The 19,562-nt window shown below is 44.3% G+C and overlaps 2 protein-coding genes across 2 annotated transcripts in view; both read left to right on the forward strand.

Annotated features, from left to right (window-relative positions):
* LOC137519012 (carbonic anhydrase 13-like) overlaps positions 1–19,562 on the forward strand; it is a 204,168-nt gene that overhangs the window by 67,912 nt on the left and 116,694 nt on the right. The window lies entirely within an intron of this gene.
* The window catches only part of LOC137519010 (carbonic anhydrase 13-like), a 39,611-nt gene continuing 34,426 nt past the window's right edge, over positions 14,378–19,562 (forward strand). Inside the window, exon 1 of the mRNA XM_068237582.1 lies at positions 14,378–14,638. Coding sequence (XP_068093683.1) covers positions 14,608–14,638 — 31 coding nt within the window. The 5' untranslated portion in view covers positions 14,378–14,607. The remainder of the gene's footprint in view (positions 14,639–19,562) is intronic.

Consider the following 19,562-nt stretch of genomic DNA (forward strand, 5'->3'; position numbering starts at 1 on the left):
AAACAAGGTGTGTATGATGATCTACAGATCTCATAGACTATGAATGCATTTTGCAGGAATGGATCTATTGCAGGAAGAGATCTTTTGCAGATAATGATCTTTTGAATGTGTACGGGCATCTTTGTGTGCAGCATCCTGCAAAGATTTTATCTGATGGGAAATGCAACTCCATAGAATAGACTGTGTAGAGTATGGCTCTCATACTACATGGAATAGGGTAAAATTGGTCTGTGATCTTGCCTTTTCCAAAGACTTTTATCTCAAGTGTGTATGCAGCATTAGAGTGTGGAAGATGTGGGGTAGGCCATTTTAAAGAAATGCTAACTACAATCAGAGAAAGAACATGTGTGCATCAACCAAGTGAACCTGACAAATCTGGCTTTGCAAATTTGGCCTATTGGCTAATCACGAGACATTGCTCATGCAAATAAGCATTTGCTTTCGCATGCCTAAATATGCAGGGTCAAAACCAAAAACCGCAAAACAATCGCCCTGCGGGAATTAGTTCATGCTATACAGCACTATCCAGGGGCGCCACGAGGAGGCTTCCCATTGCCCCCATACAACCGGGGGGCCGCGGGGGTCCCAGGCACTCTCACCGCCTGGAACCCACACAGCGGCACCCCGGAGGCGGAGGCTGGGGGGTGCAGGCGATCTCCCCAGCGTGGCCAGCGCCGGGCAGAGCCGCCCGCACACACCTCCCAAGATTAAAAACAGGCACTTACCTCAACGTCCATTGCGTTCTGCTGTATGCGCATAACCTGGGCGCGACACAAAAGGGGCGGACAGGCGCAAATAGCCTGCTCCAGGGCTCTCACCTCCTAAAACAAGCCACTCACTACCTGCCCTCAGAAAAAAGAAATGCAATGCCAACTACAATCAGAGAAAGAACATGTGTGCATCAACCAAGTGAACCTGACAAATCTGGCTTTGCAAATTTGGCCTATTGGCTAATCACGAGACATTGCTCATGCAAATAAGCATTTGCTTTCGCATGCCTAAATATGCAGGGTCAAAACCAAAAACCGCAAAACAATCGCCCTGCGGGAATTAATTCATGCTATACAGCACTATCCAGGGGCGCCACGAGGAGGCTTCCCATTGGTTGATGCACACATGCTTTTTCTCTGATTATAGTTAGCATTGCATTTCTTTCTTCTGAGGGCAGGTAGTGAGTGGCTTGTTTTAGGAGGTGAGAGCCCTGGAGCAGACTATTTGCGCCTGTCCGCCCCTTATGTGTAGCGCCCAGGTTATGCGCATATAGCAGAACGCAATGGACGTTGAGGTAAGTGCCTGTTTTTAATCCTGGGAGGTGTGTGCGGGCGGCTCTTCCCGGCGCTGGCCACGCTGGGGAGATCGCCTGCACCCCCTGGCCTCCACCTCCGGGGTGCCACTGTGTGGGTTCCAGGCGGTGAGAGTGCCTGGGACCCCCGCGGCCCCCCGGTTGTATGGGGGCAATGGGAAGCCTCCTCGTGGCGCCCCTGGATAGTGCTATATAGCATGAACTAATTCCCGCAGGGCGATTGTTTTGCGGTTTTTGGTTTTGACCCTGCATATTTAGGCATGCGAAAGCAAATGCTTATTTGCATGAGCAATGTCTCGTGATTAGCCAATAGGCCAAATTTGCAAAGCCAGATTTGTCAGGTTCACTTGGTTGATGCACACATGCTTTTTCTCTGATTATAGTTAGCATTGCATTTCTTTCTTCTGAGGGCAGGTAGTGAGTGGCTTGTTTTAGGAGGTGAGAGCCCTGGAGCAGACTATTTGCGCCTGTCCGCCCCTTATGTGTAGCGCCCAGGTTATGCGCATATAGCAGAACGCAATGGACGTTGAGGTAAGTGCCTGTTTTTAATCCTGGGAGGTGTGTGCGGGCGGCTCTTCCCGGCGCTGGCCACGCTGGGGAGATCGCCTGCACCCCCTGGCCTCCACCTCCGGGGTGCCACTGTGTGGGTTCCAGGCGGTGAGAGTGCCTGGGACCCCCGCGGCCCCCCGGTTGTATGGGGGCAATGGGAAGCCTCCTCGTGGCGCCCCTGGATAGTGCTATATAGCATGAACTAATTCCCGCAGGGCGATTGTTTTGCGGTTTTTGGTTTTGACCCTGCATATTTAGGCATGCGAAAGCAAATGCTTATTTGCATGAGCAATGTCTCGTGATTAGCCAATAGGCCAAATTTGCAAAGCCAGATTTGTCAGGTTCACTTGGTTGATGCACACATGCTTTTTCTCTGATTATAGTTAGCATTGCATTTCTTTCTTCTGAGGGCAGGTAGTGAGTGGCTTGTTTTAGGAGGTGAGAGCCCTGGAGCAGACTATTTGCGCCTGTCCGCCCCTTATGTGTAGCACCCAGGTTATGCGCATATAGCAGAACGCAATGGACGTTGAGGTAAGTGCCTGTTTTTAATCCTGGGAGGTGTGTGCGGGCGGCTCTTCCCGGCGCTGGCCACGCTGGGGAGATCGCCTGCACCCCCTGGCCTCCACCTCCGGGGTGCCACTGTGTGGGTTCCAGGCGGTGAGAGTGCCTGGGACCCCCGCGGCCCCCCGGTTGTATGGGGGCAATGGGAAGCCTCCTCGTGGCGCCCCTGGATAGTGCTATATAGCATGAACTAATTCCCGCAGGGCGATTGTTTTGCGGTTTTTGGTTTTGACCCTGCATATTTAGGCATGCGAAAGCAAATGCTTATTTGCATGAGCAATGTCTCGTGATTAGCCAATAGGCCAAATTTGCAAAGCCAGATTTGTCAGGTTCACTTGGTTGATGCACACATGCTTTTTCTCTGATTATAGTTAGCATTTTAAAGAAATGTGTTGCGTGCATGTTGTGCAGAGCGGTGCAGCGCGATCTGAGGATCTGCAGCATGCTGCAGATTCTTGCACGTCTGCATCCGCCCGCAGCTGTGTCCCATCTCTGCAATTGACTTCCGCATCGGGATATGCAGAAGTGACGCGTGCGCTGCCGATAGTGATGCATAGCTGCATCGCATCAATTTTGCTAATGGAAAAGAGCCTTCTCCTGCTTCGCTACATCATTGCTAGTGGGAAATAGTCTAGATAATTAATGTAACAATATAGGGAAATGACCTCACTCGTGATGGGAGCATTGTTGCTTTGTTGCAAGATGTAATGTGGATAACATAATTTCAGGCAATGAAGGAATAACGTTGCTCTTTTCATCAGCAAGACACTCGCCAAGAATAATCCTCATGTTTTGCATTATGGAAATCGCGATGTCCCTGAGTGAGGAATTGGCCGCGTGCCATACTCGTTAGACTAGCAGCACCAGGCTTCTCTCCTCTACCAGTCTCAGTCAGTGTGGGGTACTACAGACTGATTTTTAACAAAAGTAGAATTCTATGTTTGAGGACTTTTGATGTTCAGAATGGCATCTTATGTTCCTGTTATTAGGCCTCTTCACAGCCCATTATGCACAAGCAGAAATAAAACCCGTCTTTCACAGTTAATGGGGTCATGACAACCCATATTTATACTAAATCCATAAAACGGAAGATCCTGAATGGATTTCTGTTGACCTGGGAAGAAACAGAGGTTTGTCTAGTGGTCCTCTTCCCTTCCCTTTATAGTTCCCTGGTGTCTAGTGCCCCCTTCTCTCCCCTATATAGTTCCCTGGTGTCTAGTGGCCCCCTTCCCTCCCCTATACCGTTCCCCAGTGTCTAGAGGCCCCCTTCCCTCCCCTATGTAGTTCCCTGGTGTCAAGTGCCCCCGTCCCTCTTCTATATAGCTTATCCCTGGTCTCTATGCAGATGCAGCCTGCTGTACTTCTAGGTGGTCTATTTTACAGGAAGCATCAGTTTAAACCCCACTTTTTAGACTGCAAGACAGTAAAATGGTGGCATCTAATATGTGTCTGTATGGTCAGATGCCCACGGACAGTGCTTTTGCAATGCTTGCAGAGCGCTGGCGACAAGCAAAGCGCTAAAGCAGTGGAACTCTTTGGGCATGATTCCAGTTGCAGCGACTACAAAGCGCAACATTCAAAATTTCGGGAGCGATCACATTAATGGCTGCAGAACCAAATCACGATCACAGCGGAAATCACAGTGAAAATTGTGACTTCTCCAATTCGGAAATTGCAAGCATTTTGCAATTTCCCAAAAAGTGCCGCCAGTGGGCCCCAGGACTGAAGGTGTACAGGTACAGGGAAATACAACTATAGAACACAGATCTTCCAAATGCAATGGAAAAACTATTACTTATAATTTACACTAGATAACATGCACTTTCAGAATTGAATTTAGTTGAGCTGTAAAGATCAGAACAAGAGTTCTTTCTCCCCATGCCTTCTCAGGGCTTCTGATACTGTAAATAGCTGGGCTATAACTATATCCTAGGCCATGATATCAAGATTATATTTTAGAACTACAGAATCTTTATGGCTCCTAGTTCAGCCAGAGTCTCACAGTAGGAAATCAAGCGAAGTCTGCTAAAATGTTTACTGAAACCCCTACTATGGATCCTTTGATGTCTACATCTCTCCTTTTCTTGGACGGGGATAAGCATGTAGATGTTCTGGACAAGACCTGTTTTCTGGCATCTTGTCAGAATCAGAATCAGCGTTATTCGCGAAGGATACGCCCGGAATTATTTCTGGTACACACGTCATTGACAGTACTGCAGTTGACAGATGTTACGAACGGGCATTGAGACATTTTAGGCATGAAGAATAGAAACGTTTTAAACGTACAAGTTTTAGCAGAGTTATCGCAGGAGGGGACCAGATTTCAGGGCTAGCGTTTACGACATAATGATAGCGTCCAGACATGTCTGACATAGCAACGCAAGGGGCACATGGAAAGCAGCAGTGGGTGGCTAGGGGCTTTTGTAGAGGAGGGGGCTAGAGTTCAGGAGGAGAACAGCCTGGGGGAAGGACTAGCTCCTCTGCCTGGAGGTTTTGGAGGGAATGGTTCTGTAGCGACGGCCTGAAGGGAGGCGTTTGAAGTAGTGACTGTCTGGGTGACTGGGGTCATCCAATATCCTGCGTCTCCTGGACCTCATTCTGGAGGTGTGCAGGAGGTCCAGGAGACGGCAGGGTTGATCACTCTTGATCACTCAGGTGAAATGCTACTCTGTCAAAGACTATGCAGGGGCCCCTAGCAGCAACAGTTAATTTGGGTGAAGACCTAAGGGGGCCTGGCAGCTGGATCAGGGCCCTGGGGCAATTGCTCAGGTTACCCCTATGGTAGCAGTGGCCCTGCAACTGGGTCAGAGCATGTCCAGACTGCAGGGCTCATATGCAATATTTTTCTCCTGAGTTTTTTCCTAGGACAGTGTCTCTCAAACTTGTCCTTGTGACTCCCCAACAGTACATGTTTTACAGGCACCCTCTCCTATGTACAGGTGGGGTAATCAGTTTTTCAGCTAGGTAGATTCCATGTAGCTGAGATACTAATTACCCCACCTGTGCACATTTGAGGTTGCCTGCAAAACATGCACCGTTGGGGAGCCATGAGGACAGGTTTGAAAACCACTGGCATAGGAGATGGTTTTTCATTTTCTCTAGAAGCTCGCTTTACACTTAGTCACTTTTTTGCATTGTATTACCCTTTCTGCACACAGGGAAATGCAACAGCAAAGGTTTATGGGGCCTAGTACACTAACTCCGGAAGGTTCTGAGTCGCTGCCAACCCAGCGCAAAGTCAACAGTACATTACTATGCGACTTCCGCTGTGACACAGCAGCGGTGGAATGTATAGAAGTCAATGGGCGATGCAATAATGTTAAATTTGATGGCAGCAGTGTTGCCTCGCATGCGTGGAATGACGCAAATACGATGGGGAAGCCAGGAATCCCAGTGATGTACTTCCTGTCCAGAAAGCAGTATGTCACTGGGCGACGAGTGGTGGGGGGCGTGTAAGTAGCGTGCAGAGGGGCGGCACTATGCATATGACCTTGTTGACACACTCTGACGCAGGATCATATGAATCGATTTTTTGTTGTTGCGGTGCGATGTGAGGGGGCAGAGCATCGCACTGCAATGCTTGCCTCAAGTATAAAGCCGGCCTTAATATAGCTTTTCCGCACTTTGCAACTACATATCAAAAAGTAGGTGAGAAAGTACTATCAATTATTTTGAGTATTTTCAAGCTTGCTGGTGTTTCAAAGTGCTTTTTATTGACAAGTTGTGAAAATATCACCCAGGAGAAAATTCAGGACAAAAAGTTAACTGCAGATGTGCTCCAGTCTTTTGACTTGTTCCAGGAAAGTAGATAGTAACTTTCAAAAATGGTCCAAAGAAGGACAGCCAGTAAACTGGCAACACGGTTGTGGATTCCCAAGGCCATTGATGCACTTGGGGAATGAAGGCTTGTCCGCTCCCTCTGATCCCACAACAGTGCTACTGTAAGACAAATCTTTAAAAAATATGTAATATGAGAGAGAGGCATCAGAACTCACAGTGCTTTGCAGCTTGCTGCATATGGGGCTGCATTACTGCAGATCAGTCACAGTCCATACTGACTCCTGGTGTCTGCCTAAAGTGCTGGATAGTGTAATGGGTAAGGGCTCTGCCTCTGACACAGGAGACCTGGGTTCAAATATTGGCTTCTTCCTGTTCAGTAAGGAGTTCTTGGGTGAGATTCCCTAACTCTGGGAGTGCACTCTAGTGGCTGCCTCGCAAGCGCTTTGAGTCTGACAGGAGAAAAGCGCTGTACAAATTTAGGAATTATTACAATAGGCACATGAGCCCCAGAACTGGACTATGGAATAGTGATGGTGAAGTTGATGCAAATAACTTCGAGTTGATGCAAATTTATACAGCTTGAAAATGAACTAATTGAATTTTATCTCAGCAGAATTTGATTGGTTAATTTTCAAGCTGCATAAATTTGCATACAATTTGCATAAATTTGCATCAACTCGAAGTTATTTGCATCTGCTTGATCGTCACTACTATAGAGCAATGGGGAAGTAGTCCTTGGTCTGATATTTCATCTTTTCTTTGACCTCCATATTGCTCAGATCTGAGTTGGAACAAGCACCTGTTGGATGTGCTGGAAAAATGATTCCAATCCAGTTCTCAGGGGCCCCACTTTGCAGCTTACAGCGTTTAAAAGGATCTGCTACTAACGTGCTGGTTCCAGATGCCATAGGACACCATGTGATGTCTTGTGGAGTCCATGTCTTCATACACCACTGCTTTGTTATACACACACTTTCTTGCAAATAATTTATGAGCATTAGTTAATTCATTTTACTCTTGAAGAGCAGCACTTTCCACTTTTCTACAGAGATTACATGAGATTAAGAAATCTTGCAGTTCTTTGGATGTTCTTCTGAGATATCTAATGATTTCCTGATAAGGTTGTGACTCCACCCTTGCAGTAAATATTTGTACACAGGGTGGCACTGTTCTGTTTAATAGAGAGAGGAAGAGCTTTAGGGAGTGGCATCTGGTACGGAGGGTTACTGTGAGCACAATAGGGTGGCTTGTTGACCATTGTTTTGTGGTCCGCCATGGCAGATTGTGGGGAAGCTGTACACAAGCTATACTCTTGGCTGAGACAACACCTTCTAAAATCTAGCTACACATCTGTTTCTAAGAAGGGGGAGGAGGGACTACCCATGGCACACAATTGAGTAGCTTCCGGTGGGTGGGTGGTGAGGAGAGCAGTGCACTCGGGGGTGTTGTTATCACTAAAGGCAAGGTCGGTGGGCTCCGATGCACATGCTTGATTCTCAGTTGAGATGGTCCTGTATGGTTTTCTCTGTCATGATGAGTCATTAAGTGTGTGGACCTAGCTTAAAGGTTCGTACACACCTAACAACTGATGTGCCCCATCGTGGATCGGGACCTGATCCCCTTGGGCGACATTGATGATGGGCCGGCCTGTAGAGACATCTGTCAGCTGTTCAGCTGACAACATGTTCTAATGCCATGCAAGGGTGCGGAAGGTAAAAAGAGCGGCACGTGTGTGACATAATGCGGCGGGCAGAGGAGCGGTGTCTTAAAAGAAGTTGGAAAGCTTATCCACCAGGCGGATTACTTATCAAGTGGCCGTCGCTGCTCAGGGCCTCTGTACACCTGCCTGACTATCAGCCGAGGAGGTCATAATCAGCTGCCATAGCTGACTTTAGTCAGGCGTGAGTACAAGGATTTACACGGTCATATCTTCTGCATCATGTAGGACATGTTAGAACTACATGAAGTTGCCTTAAGACATTCCTGTAGTTTTACAGCAATCCATAAGAAAGGGCTTAAGTTAGCCACCTCAGTTGCACACAGCAAGTCACATGCTGCTGTCTGAATGCTTTCGTTGTCCGTCTCCATTATATTAAATCCCCAACTTTTCATAGTTAAGGGATTTTCAGCTGTAGTGTGTTTACTTGTATATAAATCGTCACATGTGACTTATGAAGGTATTTTAATTCCATATATGGGCTTATGTGTATTTTAATAGATGGATCAATTAGGCTAAAACCGTCCATTCAGTTTAGGTTTGTGGGTAAAGGTTTAATTTCCGGTATCACTTGGAAGGCAATATATCTGTACCTTTGTCCCTTCACCTGGCGTTCTTCCATGAACATAGCAGAGAATGCCACAAGCAGATTAAATGTACTGATCAAGTAGACTAAAATGCACTCTGTCCCTTTTTTTTTTCATTATTTCCCACCTCTCATTCGTCCCTGCTTCAGGCCGTCCTTGGATTCCTAGCCTCTCTACTTTTCTTTCCACTTTCTGTCTACCTATCCTTTTTTTTCCCTGCTGCCTCCTCCACCTTCCAGTTGTTTAAGTTGTATGAAACTCAGCATTTCTTCTTTGCTCTAAAAGATTATTTACAGCATAAAATATACTACCACAATTTGTTTTATAGCAGAACAGCATTCAAACATTTAAACACATCACTTGCTGTTTAGTAAAAAGCTCCTTGCTTCAGTGGACAACTTCTGATTGCATCTGAAGAGGTGATAACATTATCTTTTGTATACATTCCTTTGTCTGCTACATTCCTTGCTGTGTTGAAAATTAGCTCTCTCTGCTGTAGAAGAGCTGAGAAGTGATCACTAGATACATATTCATATCAAAATACAGCAGCTATGCAAGAAAATGCAACAACAGCTTTCAGAGCATATAAGCTGTACTTTTGGGAACTTGTAATTTGTAAACAGACAATATTACTTGTGCACAAAAGCAAATATGGTAACTGCACGGGTAATAAAAAGTCGGAAAACACATTTTTATTGAATTTTATGTCAGAGTTTCATCCCACTTTAAGATAAGAAGAACCTTATGAGGTGAGTATAGTTGGTGTTCTATTTCGTATTGCATACATCTGTTTCTATTGACATTTATTTTTAGCATGATTGTAGGGTTTTCTTGCCTTGTTCAAAACACCTTTGTTGAAAAAAATAAATAACTTAATGAAATTTCGGGTGAGCAGCATAGTCAGCACAGTCACATGACCCAAGGCTTCTTCTCCTCCTTGGGTTGAGGAGCTTTGCATAGGGTGGTGGGAAGGGATTAGGCACCAATGAGAACACACTCACAGGGATAAGACCATAACCATATGACCATGACTGGTACTCCCCACCGCTTCTCTTGGGGTGAATGGACAATGGTGGCATGGACAGCTGGGTGAGTGTGGTCATAGCTCCAGCTGCAGGCTGCGTGTACCCTGCCTGTCAGGGAATAATAACAGCTCACTCTTATGGCAATGACAGTGTGTGTCATGTGACTAGGCTGGCAATCTAAAATATTAAGAACAATTTTTGTAATATTTATTTTTGACCTAATACACTGTTGGGGTTTTGAGGGAGGCAGTGGGGGAATCAAAGTTTAAAATGGAGGGTCTTAAAGGGACACTTAAGCCTGAAAAAAAAATCAGTTTTACTCACCTGGGGCTTCTATCAGCCCCCTGCAGCAGTCCTGTGCCCTCGCAGCCACTCACTAATCCTCTGGTTCCCCGCTGCCAGCTAGTTTTCGTTTTTGCCGACAGGCCCAACAGGACTGGCCACGCATAGCTTTCTCCGCATTCCCGACTGTAATTAGCGCTATTGCGGGCCCGCAATGCGTACAAACGTTTATTTTTGTACGCATTGCAGCCTGCAATAGCGCTAATTACAGTCGGGAAGTCAGTCCTGTCGGCAAAAACGAAACTAGCTGGCAGTGGGGGACCAGAGGATTAGTGAGTGGCTGCGAGGGCACAGGACTGCTGCAGGGGGCTGGTAGAAGCCCCAGGTGAGTAAAACTCAATTTTTTTTTCTGGCTTAAGTGTCCCTTTAAAGGGACACTTAAGTCAAACAAAAAAAATGAGTTTTACTCACCTGGGGCTTCCAATAGCCCCCTGCAGCTGTCCGGTGCCCTCGCCGTCTCCCTCCAATCCTCCTGGCCCCGCCGGCAGCCACTTCCTGTTTCGGTGACAGGAGCTGACAGGCTGGGGACGCGAGTGATTCTTCGCGTTCCTGGCCACAATAGCGCCATCTATGCTGCTATAGCATATATCATATACCATATAGCAGCATAGAGGGTGCTAATGTGTCTGGGAACGCGAAGAACCACTCGCGTCCCCAGCCTGTCAGCTCCTGTCACCGAAACAGTAAGTGGCTGCCGGCGGGGCCAGGAGGATCGGAGGGAGACGGCGAGGGCATCGGACAGCTGCAGGGGGCTATTGGAAGCCCTAGGTGAGTAAAACTCATTTTTTTTGTTTGACTTAAGTGTCCCTTTAAGACGTGAATGGAGGTCTAGTGCCTAGAACTCTCACCTTGCAGCACTGGGCCCCTGGTTTGAATCCCAGCCAGGACACTATCTGCACGGAGTTTGTATGTTCTCCCTGTGTCTGCATGGGTTTCCTCCAGACACTCCAGTTTCCTCCCACATCTCAAGAACATACAGATGAGTTATTTGGCTTCCCCCTAAATTAGCCATAGACTACGATGAACATATGACTATGGTAGGGATTACATTGTTAGCGCCTCTGAGGGACAGTTAATGACAAGACTATTTATGCTGTAAAAGCACTGCAGACAGTTTTATATAAATATTAAATAATAATATTTATGTGTGATATTTGTCATATTTGTCGTGTATGACTAACAGAACAAGCAGCCATGCAACCTCACCCACAGAGAAGCCACAGTTACATTGGCCATCTTATCTTACAGTCTAATTGCCCACATACAGGCTGTATATTATTCTTCTGGTTATTTATACAGTTATTATGCAGGGCTGCACATTGATGGAAAGAGAACTGAGAGGAATATGGAATTTGTCATCTTTATGTCATCCTCATCTGCTGGCTTCAGCAGTTTCTAAGTCACGCACCAGAAACATTCATGCAGACACAGCTGATCTGCCCAATTTCTCAGACTGCATATCAGCTGGAGACTGCAGTTTTTAATCCTACAATTTAGTATGTCATTTCTGTCAGGGATTGACAAGCAGGATGCAATCCCATCCCATGCAAGCAATAACGTGACTCCCACAGTTTTCTGCACATCAGGAGCTGCGATCAACCTCATGGAAATAAGGGACTTGTAAATGTGTGGCAGCCCATCTGCATTGCAGAAACACCTGAATGCCATGAGGCAAACCACAAACAACTGTAATTGTAATAAAAATAGATCCTCAGCCTCTGGGTATATATTAGTAGACATTTTAATCATTGGGAACACTAAGAAGTTTAAAGGTCAAGCAAAGGACCTTGGAGTGGTCTTCCACCAAAATTAGCCAAGTCTCAGCACAGGGTCAAGGTCCTTTGTAGAAGTTCTTCCTAAAAAAAAAGTAGCTCAGTCTCATACTAGAGTCAAAAAGTGAGAAAGAGAGTGACCAGGAGTCCAATGGTGCAGTATCGTTGGACAACGGGATGTAAGCACATATGTATAAGTATTATGCTGGGAATACACCATATGTTTTTCGGCAGATAGATGGTTCGATAGATAATTTCCGACATGTGTGATCTTATTTTCGATCGTTTTTCTGTTTGATTTCTTGTAGAAGTGAATGGAAACATATAAGAAAACATAAGAGAATCGAGCGGGAAACAGAGCAGTAAAAAGAATCGAAAATCGATCAGATGGTAAATCGACAGAAAAAAACGCATCATGTGTACCCAGAATATGCAGATACGAATTGATAAACAAAGGCCTGACAGCCATTATCCCGAGGCACAGTGAGCTGCCGAGCTACCCCCTAGAGGTCTGCCGGGAAGCATCTAGTGCCGATCACCCACTCCTTCACATTGCAAATAAGTATTATACTCACAAGGGTGGGTTGCAAAACTTGCAACCACCGTCTGAGCCTGCAGGAACCGTCCCCGCTCTGTGTCCCAGGTCTGTTGGTGCAAATGCTGGTTGGTCGCACTCCTGGATTAGTTGTGAAGACTAAAGGTCCTCGTGACTAAAAAAATCCTATGGGGTATGGACTATACTAAAAACCGCAGGTGGAGGCACCTTTGATGATATGATACTACTAGATGTCAGAAGGCGAAACTATTATTTAATAGAAAATTAATGTTTATTCATGCATGGTAGGCAGCACGTTTCATGGGTCTAGGCCTGCTTCCTCAGGTCAATACAAGTGCCTGTAGAACTTTTGGTCACTCTGTATGTTTTTGGGATGGGGAGGAAACCCACAAAGACGTCAGGGAGAACATGAGAAGGTAAGAAATCATGTTTCTCATATATACAACATCTAGTAGTATCATATTTTCAAGGCTGCCTCCACCAGTGTTTTTAGTATATATCATGCTAGAGGCAGAAAGTCTACTAAGGGGGAAAAATAGGGGTGGAGATGGAGAGGTTAATGTGTTAGATGTAGGTGGAGGAGGAAGAGGATATGTCAGTTACTGGCTAGGTTGGCACTGGCACCTTTCATGTTAATCAATTATTATAGATAGACTGTAGTGACTGGAATAAGAAGGCAGCAGTACAACCAGCACCATCACTTACAGGGAAGATATGCTCCTTCATAGTCCAAGAGGCTGAAGGTAATTGGTAGGTTCTGCCAGAGCACTGTGAAGGGTAACTGGGACTCACGTCTACTTTGCTCTGTCAAATACTGTGTTGAATGCATTTACTTTGACAAAGACTGTATTGGAATCTGCCAGGGCACTGTGAAAGTCACCTGAGATTCACCTGAGATCCAAGTCTAGTTTTCTTTGACACAGACAATATTGACTATGGACAGGCAGAGGCGTATCTAGAGGGGTGCAGGCATGACTTGTGCCACGGGCGCCACAACACCATGGGCTCCATGCCTACCCCTGTGCTGCACCGGCCTGCCTGTCTCCATGCCTCCCTGTCGTCCAGACCTCAGATCAGATTAATGCTGTTATCCAGGGAACATGTCTACTTAACTTATGCATGTAGGGCGCGCTTTGCTTAGTGTTAGAACAGAATACAGAGAGTGAATAACAAGAGCTATTTCCAAAAAAGTAACCTCAGCAATATTCTGAGCCAAAACACACAAGCAACCATAATACATGTACATGAGAAAGGATGCTGTTTAGAGGGGAAGGGGGCTCTGACTGAGGGGCGCAATTTCATTGTTTGCCATAGGCGCTATATTACCCAAATACGCCCCTGTGGACAGGTGGATGAATCATTTCATCATCAACCTTCCAACTGTGCTCATTACACTTTCTGACTTGCAGCAGGACAGACCGGCACTTTTGGGGCATGTTCCGCAAATTCCAACCAATAGGCATCCTTCTCATCCAAATAGGCCCTTTACCTTCAAGAGAGCAATATTTGTGTTTCCAGCAGTAATACAAATTTGTAGCAACAGGCATTAGCAAATTGACAGTCTCCCTTTGTAACTGGAGAATATGTTTTAAAACAGTGGGAAGGTCATAACATAGTTTTTGGTTTCTAAGATTAAAATAACCTCCAGAGGTTTTATTGTTAAATCACAATAGCACTGGCATATTCCTACCCACAAATATTTTTATGGCCTTGCCTGCAGTTTGGCTCTTGCAGGGCCCATTGTTAAGGGGCTGCCCACTGGATTTGTCACTGTGAGCATCTAGATCAGCTTTGGATTTCTGAACTCGAGTGTGTGTTGTTCAAGTCGAGTTGGACATGAGCCTGAACACAAACAGCAATACTAGTGGCCCCACCCATGCTGTTGCTTGTTTCTGTTATCCCTAGGTGCACTGGGAGCTATCCCACTAGTGGGGATATTAACCTGTGTTTTGATTAGTTAGAAGCCCTTCCTAGCTGAAAGCTGAAAATTGTGTTAATTAGGTTAGATACAGTCAGAACATTTTTCTACTAAGAACATAGAGATATGATTATTTTTATTTGCATAATAATCTTGTACATGTGTGTAAAAGTAAATGATCTAACCTAAGATGAAAGAACTCAGTGTCACCATATTTCCACTCGCTGTATTGACACACAATAAACATGTGGGCAGGATCCAGTGCAGATAAAAGCACAGAACATTACTTGGAGTTTAGATAGCTACTTCCCATTAGCCAGCATGCTGCGAAGAGCTGCTGACTGCTAAGTGAAGCAAATACTACAGACATCGCTGACCTCTCCTGGAATTTAACTCAACAAATAGGATCAAGTGACTGAATTTTGCTGCTAGATTCCTCTCTCTGCACAAAACTTCAGAGACTTTCTCCTGCTGACTTTTGTTTAAACTGCAGAGGAATGAACAACTGGGGCTATGCAGAACATAATGGTGAGTTCCCTTCCAGCATTATACTCAACGCTGATTGTTAATTGAGACCTGTGTGGACTGTACTGGACAACATCTACAACATCAATATTAACAACATCTTAAAGGACACCTGAAGTGAGAGGGATATGGAGGCTGCCATATTTATTTCATTTTAAACAATACCAGTTGCCTGGCAGTCCTGCTGATTCCTTTGGCTACAGTAGTATATGGATCCCACACCTGAAACAAGCATGCAGCAAATCCTGTCACATTTCAGTCAGAAACATCTGATCTGCATGCTTGCTCAGGTTCTATGGCTAAAAGTATTAGAGGCAAAGGATCTGCAGGAGAGCAAGGCAATGTGCATTGTTTGAAATGAGATAAATATGGCAACCTCCATATGTCCCTCACTTCAGGTGTCCTTTAAAGACATCTTCCCCTATAAAAGACATCTTCCCCTATAAGAAATTAGACTCCTTCAACTGCTAAGAATGATGGGAGTGAGTGGATTTGAGTGTAGAAAATTTGCTGCTGGCACTTGGCTATAATGCTGCCATTAGTAGCCTGGTGGTTGTTTTGTGTGCTAGTGATTAGTAAGCAGGATTAACTCGCAAATGGTAGGTAGATTGAGAAGAGATGTAATAAATGGGGGTGATTTGTGCATTTCATATGTGGGGATGATTGGTGCATTTCATATATGGAGGTGATTGGTATGTTACATATGTGGGGGTGATTGGTGTGTTACATATGTGGTGGTGATTGGTGTGTTACATATGTGGTGGTGATTGGTGTGTTACATACGTGGTGGTGATTGGTGTGTTACATATGTGGTGGTGATTGGTGTGTTACATATGTGGAGGCGATTGGTGCATTTTATATGTGGAGTAAATTAGTGCATTTCATATGTATGGGTGATTGGTGCATTTCCATGTAAGGGTGATTGGTGAGCAAAACTAAAAGTAAAAAAAAAATGTAATTTGAACAATTTTTTCAACATATATCAATGTTGTCCCTTGACTACATTTTTATTTTTAGCCTACTGTCTATTTCAGTTTGACACTCCTGAACTAGAGAGTAAAGCAAAGGTTAGGTAGTCTGAAATGACCTGGAAGAGGAGCTGTCATCAGAACATGTGTATCCAGCGTGCAGGAACTTCCAGTCACACCTCTGATATCAAACAGGATTCCTGCAGCAATCTAGCAGTTATAAGGTCACTTTGCAAGTCTGCTTGTGAATAAACAATGGCTTTACAGTTCACATTAGGCTAATTTCTGTATTCCAACAGGTAGGATCTTTCCAAACATGACAGTATGAGCTCGCTGTGCTGAGCTGAATGTACGGGTTCATTAGTAGAGCTTTTGAAGTGGACTTTGTCTGGCCAACAACTATCTAGTTGTATCTTTAAGTTTCGTGGACAGTTTTTAACCTCCCCGTTCTCTCATTCTCAATACTTTGATTTCAGTGTGACTCTGTAGAGAAAGCAATCCGATCTGCCCCACTAAGCTCCTGAGCACTGGTGATCTTCTGTGGGAAAGTTCATACAATAAGGTATTGTCCCGCAGAGTTATGCAGAAATCAGCAGGTGTGTTACAGCTTGTTCATTCAGCCTAATATACTGTCCAGTGAATTTGCCACGCAGGTTTAATGGACACCTGAAGTGAGAAGGATATGGAGGCTGCCATATTTTACAAAATACCAGTCACCTGGCATCCTGCTGATCTCTTTGGCTGCAGTAGCAACTGAATCACACACCTGAAACAAGCATGCAGCAAATGCAGTCAGACTTCAGTCAAACATCTGATCTGCTTCCTTTTTCAGGGTCAAGGGCTACAAGTATTAGAGGCAGAAGATTAGCAGGACAGCCAGGCAATTTGCATTGTTTAAAAGGAAATAACTATGGCAGCCTCCATATACCTTTCGCTTCAGGTGTCTATTAAGATTGATTTTAGATCTGATCATTTATTGCCTTACTATAAGGTCTAACTGCAATATGTGCCCTTGCTCACCAATAGTCATATGAACATTGGAATCATCCTGCTTTAAAATTGCCAAAAAGTCATAATTTGAATAAATAACGTCTGCCCCAGATTCTGAAAGTGCCAGTACAGGACGTTTTTTTGTACGCATGTCTGATATTGGCAATGATTTTTGGTGATTGTTTGCTGCCAGAAGCAAACTTTGGAGGTTGTGTGCCTCCCCTGCCCAGAAATGCTTATATATATATACAGTATACCCCCATCGTATATACCTCATATCGCATATACCCCCCATATACACCCTCTTCTCCTTTTGCTAACTAGTACCGATTGCTGCACTCGATCAATAGCCGTGACCTATCAGATGTCACTGCTACTGATCAAATGCGGTGATTGGCTCAATGACTGTGCTGTGGTCCCACCCGTGAGACCATTGGCACTAGTTAGCAAAATAGAACAGTGGGCGGTTGTGTCTGGTGCCAGCACCCTTGCCTGATTGGTCACTTGCCAAAGCTTTCCCTTTGACTGGCCATGGCGATCTCTCGCTAGTGATGGGTTAACCCAGATTTGCCCAGAGAGCACCGCAATATCCAAGTATGCAATAAGCTATACAGTTGTGCATATCTAGAGCAAAATACTAAATCAACAAAAAGGAGAAAAGATCTCACAATGCACCAACTGTATGTAGTAGAAATATAGCTTTATTATGGTTCTCAGAAAGTAATAAAATACGCAACAATCACATAGGGAAAAAATAGGGAAAAGACAATTAAAAATGACCCTTAAAATAAGGGGTGGGGTGGCTGATGGGGCAATCAAAAAATAGTGTAAGGACTAGGTCTATAATATTTAGTTACCAATAATTATACCTCGACCAGTACTAAAGTGCAAACAATGCCAATATGATTCACTAAAAAAACAACAATATGATAAACAATTATAATATGAGGATAGTTACAGTCATTCATAAATAATATCAAAAGATGAGCCGCAGTTGGTCCAAAAAGAGTATTCTCAGCCTATTAAAGTGCCAAATATCATAAACAATATATCAAGGTGAAGCTGAATATAGGTAGGATAAAACCGCCTGTTACCTGGCCTAGTAATAAGAAATCACGACCCGCAGCCACCCTGCTGCAGGCCCTAGGACTATATTACTGCATTACTATATTACGAGGACTATATTACTATATTTAGCTCACGTTCTCTTGGTACTTTTGACTGACTATATACACAGGTTGCCTTGCTGTCATTGTAGACGCTGCACATCCTTATTTATAGTTTGTATTTATTTGCACCAGCACCTTGATATATTGTTTATGATATTTGGCACTTTAATAGGCTGAGAATACTCTTTTTGGGCCAATTGTGGCTCATCTTTTGATATTGTTTATTAATGACTGTAACAATCCTCATATTATAATTGTTTATCATATTGTTTTTTTTTAGTGAATCATATTGGCATTGTTTGCACTTTAGTACTGGTCGAGGTATAATTATTGGTAACTAAATATTATAGACCTAGTCCTTACGCTATTTTTTGATTACCCTATCAGCCACCCCACCCCTTATTTTAAGGGTCATTTTAATTGTCTTTTCCCTATTTTTTCCCTATGTGATTGTTGTGTATTTTATTACTTTCTGAGAACCATAATAAAGCTATATTTCTACTACATACAGTTGGTGCATTGTGAGATCTTTTCTCCCTTTTGTTGCTCTCGCTAGTGATGGGGTCTTAACATAGCATACCTCGATGAGAGGTTTGTATCTACACCTTTTCCATAAATAGAGTTGATTGGTGAAACTTCAAAAATGTACTGTAAAGTGATAGTGCCCATAAAACAATACAAAAATACAGTATTAGGTCCCCAATCTAGATCTTTATCAACACTCTTACCCCAACCCCTACCCCATGCAGGCTGATGTAGGTTATGATGGAAATACTATATTATTTGCACAGCACCCTTGCCTAATATTAGAACAAGGGGCCCTTTGCAGCCTCTAGTGCCCAAGAGGAAGTGGGGGAAATGGGGGGGGGGATGTAGGGTGGAAATTGGAAGCCCCTTTTGAAAAAAGGGGTCTCCATTTATCCAACACCACCCATGTGAATAGGTCCATGGATCATTGCAGACCCCTTGTCTTCATAAAAGGCTGAAAGTACGGAAAAAAAGTAAAATGAATTTGCCATGTTGTAATCCAATCAATACGAGTGTCCCAAACATTGTTCTGAAATCTTATTGAGGCTCTTGCACTGCAAATTGACAACAATTTATTAAAATGATTGGGGCAGTGGTACAATTTGAATTATGGTATGGGATTTCAAATATTTTGTTTTTTTCTGATTATTTTCAACAAAAGAACTTTTCCATTTTTGTTTTTTTTTGTGTGTTTTTGAATTTCAACCCTTTGTGAGTCTGCAAAGACCCCAACACTTTATCAAATTGGTAATGGAAACTCTTTGGGGCCCCCTTTATTATGAAAGGGGTCTACCAAATTGCACTAGTTCCCCAATTTTAAATTAATATTAGCAGCTGCCTGTTTCTTTGGGGACAGGGTTGAGGGAAATGCCCTTGTCCTTCAGCATTAGGACAAAGGTTCTTTGTGTGGGTGTAGGCTTTGCCATCCCCCATTCCAAGATGGCACCAGTAGTGCAGAAAAGTGAGTGGTTGCCTTGGTTAAGTGAAGGAGGTACTCACACTTGCTGGCATTTCTTATCTGACCACCAGCGCAGCTCGATAGTGTAGTGGGAAGAGCATTATCCGCTTGAATCCTGGCTGGAGTCAGTACCTAACCAGTAATGAGTACCTGAGCAAGTCTCCATAGTGCTCCAGGGTGGAAGTACTCCCTAAGTGACTGCAGCTCTCAAAAGCATTGAGGCTGACAGGAGAAAAGTACTGTATTTTTTGGACTATAAGACTCACTTTTTCTCCCCAAAAAGTGGGGGAAAAGTCACTGCGTCGTATAGTTCA

The sequence above is a fragment of the Hyperolius riggenbachi genome, chromosome 5 (genome assembly GCF_040937935.1).
Source record: "Hyperolius riggenbachi isolate aHypRig1 chromosome 5, aHypRig1.pri, whole genome shotgun sequence".
Taxonomy (NCBI): Eukaryota; Metazoa; Chordata; class Amphibia; order Anura; family Hyperoliidae; genus Hyperolius; species Hyperolius riggenbachi.